At 69.1% G+C, this 7,713-nt stretch overlaps 1 protein-coding gene across 1 annotated transcript in view; it reads right to left on the bottom strand.

Moving 5' to 3' along the window:
* Positions 1-3,554: 3,554 nt before the first annotated feature.
* Positions 3,555-7,713, bottom strand: part of LOC144595010 (uncharacterized) — a 22,933-nt gene continuing 18,774 nt past the window's right edge. The window contains exons 4-5 of the mRNA XM_078401927.1: positions 4,931-7,713; positions 3,555-3,993 (exon numbers count right to left, since the gene is read on the bottom strand). The exon at positions 4,931-7,713 is cut by the window's right edge and continues 614 nt beyond it. Coding sequence (XP_078258053.1) covers positions 4,933-7,713 — 2,781 coding nt within the window. The 3' untranslated portion in view covers positions 3,555-3,993; positions 4,931-4,932. The remainder of the gene's footprint in view (positions 3,994-4,930) is intronic.

Below are 7,713 nucleotides of genomic sequence, written 5' to 3'. Positions count from 1 at the left end.
GCTCCGGGGAGGCAGGGCGGGGGGAGATTGTCCCGCGGTCGGTGAGCCGCCGGTACCGGGAGATCCGCAGGTCCGAGAGTAACAGAGGCACGAACACCCGCTTAGCCTCCCAGCCCGGACAGTGTCCATCCCCCGCGCCGGTTGTAGACCGGTCTCCCGGTCACCGGAGCGCAGCGTCGGGCCCACGGTCACGGGCCGGGTCAGGGACGCACGGAGACGGGGTGTCCGGAGAGCGGCCCTGGTGGTCTAGACTCTCAACCCCCTGTATCCTGGCTGCCCGCTCCTCCGGACACCCCTCAGCCCACACTCCCGGACACTCCACCGCCCGCTCCTCTGGACACTCCGGCCACCTCTCGGTCCTCTCGACACTCCCGGACACCGCCGTCCCTCCTCCGGACACTCCGGACACCCCTCGGTCCACTCTCCCAGACACTCCACCGCCCGCTCCTCCGGACACTCCGCTGCCCGTTCCACCGGCCTCCAGGCCGCCCGGGCCCGCAGTCGGAGCGAGGCCAACCTTTGCGCGGCCGCGCCGGAGCCGCCGCCAGTCGTGCTGGAGGCCCAGTTCGGGGAGAAACGGGAGCGGCCCGGGAGAGTTGGACCTGCCCTCCGGCCTCCACGCCGGTCCGGGCGGCCTCCTCTACGTGGTCGACTACGGCAACCGGCGGCTGCAGACGGTGGCGGCGGCGCCGGGCGGCGGGAGCGGGCGGTCCGAGCTGGTGCCGTTCCCGCTGGAGCCGCCGGACCGGGAACCGGCCACCTACTTCGACGTGGCGGTGAACGGGCAGGGAGTGGTGGCGCTGACCAACGCGTCCGGCCGCTCGGTGGATGTTTACAGCGGCCGCGGCCGCCTCCTGTACGTTATAACCGGGACCTTCCAGCAGCCGCGCGGCATCACCGTGAACGCGCGGGACCAGTTCCTCGTCGCCGACACCAAGCGCGGCGAGGTGTGCACGCTGACGGTGGAGGCGCGCACCGGGCGCGCTCCCGACACGCGCGCTCACGGCGGCTTCCAGCAGCCGTATTTCATCAGCGCGGGCGGCGGCGGGTTGGTGGCCGTCTCGGAGCGCGCCTTCGTCGGCGGCTGTTGCGTGAAGCTGCTGGACTCCGAGCTGCGGCTCCTGTCCGTGCTGGGGACCCCCGGCCCCGGCCCCGGGCCCCCGCTCGCCAACCCCTGGGGCGTGTGCGTCGACCAGCGGGGCAACGTGCTGGTGGCGGACTGGAGCCGCCGACACTCGCTGCTCCTCTTCCCCCGGCACGGCCCGGCCCGGGTGTTGGTGGAGGGCGGCCTGAGCAGTCCCCGCGGGCTGGCCCTGCTCCCGCACGGACAGGTGGCCGTGGCCGACAGTATGCACAACTGCGTCAAGGTGTTCCGCTACATGGAGTGCCTCCCCCTCCCATCCTCACCCTTCCCCGTACCCGTCATCCCTCCCCTCTCCCCTCCCACCCTCACCCTACGCCTCCCCTCCACTCTCCCCTCACCTCCCACCCCACCCTACCCTTCCCCAGTCCCTCCCCTCCCCCTCCCACCTCACCGTACCCCCACCCCTCCTCTCTCCCCTCCACCTTGCCCTCTCCCTCTCCCTGCCCCTCACTGACCACCGGGCCCGGCACGGTCTGGTCCGTTCCTGGGTCGGAGACGTGTTTGTGAGGTCTGAGACGCTTCCTCAACATGGAGCTGTCTCCCAGCCGGGCCCGAGTCTGCACCCGACCCGCGGCGCGGAACCGGTGGCTGAACAGAACGCCGCTCCGTCAACCCGATACAATAAAGACAAGATTAATGGAGACTCCAGCTCGGCTCGGCTTCTTTCTGACTGGGAGGGTAGGGACGAGAGTGGAGGAGGGAGAGAGGGGTGGAGGAGGGAGAGAGGGGGGGAGTGGGGTGGAAAGAGGGGGGGGGGGAAAGAGGGGGGGGGAAAGAGGGGGGGAAGAAGGGGGGAAAAGAGGGGGGGAAGAGGGGAGCAACTGCCATTAAGGGGCCTGTCCCACTTGGGCGTTTTTTTAGGCGACTGCCGGTGACTGCAATAGTCGTGGCAGGTCGCCGAAAGACCGGCGACTGGACCCCCCCCCCCCCCCCCCCACCCCACCACGACAATGTCTACGCTCCTATCACTTGTGATCGGTGACAGGTAAACAACGAGCGACCGCCGGACAGACAGACAGACATCCCGAGCAACAGATAAACACATCCGGTTAAATCCAAAACGTTTGTATTTGTGCAGTCTCCCGAGGGAGGATTTTCACCCGAAACTAGAACAGGAATCAAAAGTAGATAGAGGCGGCAACGCCACTCAAGGCCGCGGGAATTCACCGGACAAAACAAAAAAGCACCGAAGTACAAAAATAAGCTCAAGGTGACCGCGCCGCGCCGCGCCGCGCCGCACCGACACCGGGGAACGGACCCGCGCCGCCCCGACACCCGGGGTCAGATCCGCCGCCGCTTCGCCGCACGGTCACCGAGACCGAGGCCCGAGAGTCCCCGACCACCCACTCACCCCCTCGGCACCCGCTGTCGGGTTACAGGGGGAGGTTGGACAGGCTGGGACTTAGTCCTTTGGAGCGTAGGAGGCTGAGGGGTGACCTTATTGAGGTGAACAAGTTCATGAGGGGCACGGATAAAGTGAACACTCACAGTGTTTCCCAGAGTAGAGGATTCTAAAGCTAGAGGGCACAGGGTTAAGGGGAGAGGGGAGATTTAAGAGGCTCAGAAGCGACTCTTCCACTCAAGAGTGTGGTCCGCGGCGGGAACGAGCTGCCAGAGGAAGCTGTGGAAGAGGATACTTATGGCTTTTATAAGGCATTTGGACAGATGTTTGTATGACGGATATGGGCCAAATGCGGGCAATTGGGACTAGCCCGGAATGCCGATTTGGCCGGCATAGACACGGTGGGCCGAATAGCCTATTTCCGTGTCGTACAGATCTATGACTCATAAGTTCCAGGAGCAGAATTAGACCATTCGGCCCATCGCGTCTACTCGGCCATTCAAACATGGCTGATCTATCTTAAAGAAACGCAGCGCGCAGGATCCCAGGCGCCGACACCACAGTGGGTCGTGACAGTGCAAATAGTTTGGAGGGGAGGGGGGGGTGGAGACGGGGGGGGGGGAGGGGGGGTTGGAGATGGGGGGGGGGGTTGGAAATGGGGGGGTTGGAGATGGGGGGGTTGTAGATGGGGGGGGTTGGAGATGGGGGGGTTGGAGATGGGGGGGGTTGGAGATGGGGGGGTTGGAGATGGAGGGGGGGTTGGAGATGGGGGGGGTTGGAGATGGTGGGGGGGGGGGTTGGAGATGGGGGGGGGGGTTGGAGATGGTGGGGGGGGGTTGGAGATGGGGGGGGTTGGAGATGGGGGGGGGTTGGAGATGGTGGGGGGGTTGGAGATGGTGGGGGGGTTGGAGATGGTGGGGGGGTTGGAGATGGGGGGGGTTGGAGATGGGGGGGTTGGAGATGGTGGGGGGGGGGTTGGAGATGGGGGGGGTTGGAGATGGTGGGGGGGGTTGGAGATGGGGGGGGGGTTGGAGATGGGGGGGGTTGGAGATGGTGGGGGGGGTTGGAGATGGTGGGGGGGTTGGAGATGGGGGGGGGGGGTTGGGGGGGGAGAGAGAGAGAGAGTTCCCCGAGTTCACCATGGTTAATCCTCCGCATCCTCACCTTGTTAGTGTTGAAGTTCAAGAAATATAAAATTACAATCATGAAGAAAATAACTTTGAAAAAACGTTAAAAGATTGCGTCCTGATAACATCAGGCAGAGCCCGGATACTTTACAGACGTTCAACTGCACACGGCGGCGTTAAACAGACACGGACCGTCACGATATATTACACAACTGTACATCTGCAGCAGACTGCCGAGGGACCAGCGCTCCTCCTCCTCCTCCTCCTCCCTGCCGACTTCACGCAGGACTGCGGATAGTTGGGGGTGGGGGTCGTGGACACGCAGTCTGGGGCGGGTCTCGCCCTGACCCGGGATCCGCCGGCGAGGCTCCGGGATCGGCCTGCGGGAAGGTACGGGGTTAGGTCAGAATACTGGGGTGCTGTGTGTCTGACCTCCCCCTCGCTCCCCCTCCCCGTCCCCCTCCTCCCCCTCCCTCGCTCCCCCTCCCTCGCTCCCCGTCCCCCTCCCTCTCCCCTCCCTCGCTCCCCCCTCCCCCTCCCTCGCTCCCCTCCCTCGTTCCCCCTCCCCCTCCCCCCCTCCTCCCTCCCCGTCCCCCCGCTCCCGCTCCCCCATCCTCCCTCCCCATACCCCCTGACTCCGCTATCTTTAAGAGCTCTATCTAGCTCTCTCTTGAATGCATTCAGAGACTTGGCCTCCACTGCCTTCTGAGGCAGAGAATTCCACAGATTCACAACTCTCTGACTGAAAAGGTTTTTCCTCATCTCCGTTCTAAATGGCCTACCCCTTATTCTTAAACTGTGGCGCCTCATGTTCATGTTTATCCGTTTCTAGGATTAGGCCATTCGGCCCATCAAGTCTACTCCGCCATTCAATCATGGGTTATCCATCTCTCCCCCCTAACCCCATTCTCCTGCCTTCTCCCCACAACCCCTGACACCCGCACTGATCAACAATCTATCTATCTCTGCATAAAAAATATCCGCTGACTTGGCCTCCACGGCAGATGGGGGGAGAGGGATGGCACGGAAAAAGGCCCTTCAGCCCAACTCTTGGATGTACTATCCTCCCCCTCTGTCCACCCTTCCTCCCCCTTACCCCCCTTCTCTCACCCCCTCACCATCCCCCCCGCTGCGTCCCTCCCCCTCCGACAGCCACCATTCACCCGTACCGTCACCCCCCCCCCCCACGCCACCACCACCCCCCCCAGCTCCCGCCCGAGCACCTACAATCTCATCCACCAGACGCCCCTCCGACCCACCCCCATTCCACCCTTAATACCCCCCCCCCCATTCTACCCGTCCCCGTCCCCGCCTTACCCTCAGAGCGGGGTCTCCCTCTTGTAGCCGCTGGTTGGACCCTCGAAGCGCAGCTTGATGGCCTGTTTCAGGGCGAGCTCGGGGTCGCGGCTGGTGATGGCGATGAGCGGCTCCGGCCTCGCTCCCTGCGCCGCGCCGCCGCCGCTCAGCTTCTGCGGAGAGAGCCCGGGGCCTCCGCCCGCCCGGGCCCACATCTTACCCGGTGTCCCGTTCTCTCGTGCCCGGCCCGGGGGAGACTGGGTGGTGGCCGGGGAGGTGAACGTCGCTTCCCGGGCCGCTCGCAGCTTGTCCGTGGGGCTGACGGGGTCGGGGCTGGGCCGGGCCTCGGGGTCCGGGTACTCAATGCTCGGGGCCACGGGATGCGGGGCCTCTCTCTCTGCTAGGCCGGGGCCGGGGCCTGGGCCTGGTCTGTCGGGCCGGGGCAGGGTGGAGGAAGCGGAAGCTAGGAGAGAGAGGCGGCTCCGGTTGCGGGGCAGCGAGTGCTGCTGGATCTGCTGGGCGAAGCTGATGCTGTCGGCGGGCAGAGTCTGGGCCGTGGCCCGCGAGTGGCCGGTGGATGAGGAGCGCGGCGACGAGGCGTCGCTGGAGTTGGAGCGGCCCAGGCTGGAGTTTGGGGTCGCGGAGGGCGAGCTGCGAGGGGAGGCATCTCCGGGCGTGGCCGGGGCCTGAGGGTCGGGGCTCGGGTTGTCGGCTCGGGTCGCCTCCAGCAGCCGCACGATGTGTGCGTGGCCCCGCTTGCTGGCGATGCGGACCGGCGTACGGCCGTACAGATCGGCGCGGTCTGGCTCGGCCCCCAGCTGCAGTAGGACGCGCACCGCCTCAGCCTGACCCTCCTGCGCCGCGATGCCCAGCGCAGTGGCGCCCTGACTACAGGCCTGGTCCACCCGGGCCCCGCTGTCCGCCAGGAGCCGCAGTAGCGAGGCGTGACCTTGCCAGGCAGCCGAGTGAAGGGCCGAGCGCCGCTGCCTGTCCAGCGCGTCCACCCGGGCCCCGCGCTCCAGCAGGAGCCGCCCCAGCTCCCGCAGGCCGAGCCAGGCACAGACGTGCAGGGCCGTGCGGCCATCGCGGTCCCGGGCCTCCAGGTCGGGCCTGGCGCGGTCCAGCAGCCGCCGCGCCGCCTCCACGCGGTTCTCCAGCGCCAGCTGGTACAGCAGCGGCCTCCCGCCCGAGTCCAGGCCGTCGGGACAAGCGCCCAGGCCCAGTAACTCAGCGGCCAGCTCGGCGTGGCCGCCCAGCGCCGCCAGCCACAGGACCGGGCGCCCGTCCAGGCCGCGGGCGTCGAGCGGCGCGCCGTGAGCGAGGAGGAGCCGCACACAGGCCCCGTGCCCCTCCTGGGCGGCGAGCAGGGCCGGAGGCCTCCCCTCGGAGTCCGCCTCCCTCACCCGGGCCCCGTGCTCCAGCAGCGCCCGGCAGACGGCGGCGTGGCCCTCGGCGCAGGCGGCGTGTAGCGGCGTCCAGCCCAGGGCGTCGCGGTGGTTCGGGTCCAGGCCCCGCTCCAGGAGTAGCCGGACCGCGGCCTCGCTGCCGTGCGCGGCCGCCAGCGCCAGCACCGAGCGGCCCTCGGCGTCCAGCCCGTCCACCGCCGCGCCCCACACCAGCAGGGTGCGCACGGTGGTGGCGCGGCCCAGCGAGGCGGCGGCCTGGAGCGGCGAGCGGCCCTGGGCGTCCGCCTGATCCACCGGCGCGCCGGCCTCCAGCAGCAGCTCGGCCACGTCAGCGCGGCCCTCAGCGGCGGCCAGGAGCAGCGGGCTGAGGCCGCGATGGTCGCGCTGTGCGGCCGGGGCTCCGTGCTCCAACAACAGCGCGACGAGGCGGGCGGCGCCGCGGGCCGCGGGCACGCAGTGGGCGGCGAGGGCCAGGGCCGAGAGGCCGTCGCGGTCGCGGTGGTCGACGCGGGCGCCGAGGCGAAGCAGGAGCCGGGCCGTGCCGGCGTGGCCCATGTAGGCGGCGGCCAGGAGCGCCGTGCGGCCTTGCCGGTCGGCCCGGTTCACGTCGGCCCCGCGCCGCAGCAACGCCAGCGCGATGTCGCGGTTCCCGGCCCATGCGGCGGCCCGCAGCGCCGAGCGGCCCTCGGCATCCACGACGTCCACGTCGGTGCCACCCGCCGCCAGCAGCGCGCCCACCGCGGCCGAGTGGCCGCCCCACGCCGCCCAGCGCAGCGCTGTCCAGCCGCGCCCGTCCGCCTGGTTGGGGTCGGCGCCGCGATCCAGGAGCCGCTGCAGGAGGCGGGCGTGGCCCAGCCGGGCGGCCAGGGTGAGCGGCGTGTGGCCGCCCAGCTCCCCGCTGTCCCGCTCCGCCAACAGCTCGGCCGCCTCCAGCTCCCGGTCCCCGCTGTCCGATACACGGAGCTCCCCGCCCTCCAGCTCCGAGGCCTGGCCTCCCCCGTCACCGTCCAGCCCGGAGCCCATCCCACGCTGCGGACTCCCGGGCTCCCCGCTGGCCCCAGCGCTCAGCGAGGGCCCAGGCTGCGGGCCCGTGTGAGGGTCCCCCGGCCCCGGCCCAGGCTCCGCCTCGTAGGCCCCGGCCTTCCGCAGGACCAGCAGCACGGCGGGCTCCGGCGGCGGCAGCGAGGCCAGAGGCTGCCCGCTGAGCGGGGCCCCGCTCCACAGCAGCCAGAGAGCCAGCACCCAGGGCCGGGCCTGCAGCCGCGACCGCACCAGGTGCAGGGCGAGCTCCTGCCCCAGGCCCGGCTCCGGCCCCGGCCCCGGCCCCCCGGGGTGAGCTCTGCGGCTGAGCCAGGCGGCCAGCGCGGCGTGGCCCCGCTCCCGGCTGCACAGGTACCG

This window comes from Rhinoraja longicauda, chromosome 7 (genome assembly GCF_053455715.1).
Source record: "Rhinoraja longicauda isolate Sanriku21f chromosome 7, sRhiLon1.1, whole genome shotgun sequence".
Lineage (NCBI taxonomy): Eukaryota > Metazoa > Chordata > Chondrichthyes > Rajiformes > Arhynchobatidae > Rhinoraja > Rhinoraja longicauda.
This window is presented reverse-complemented; position numbering and strand designations above follow the sequence as displayed.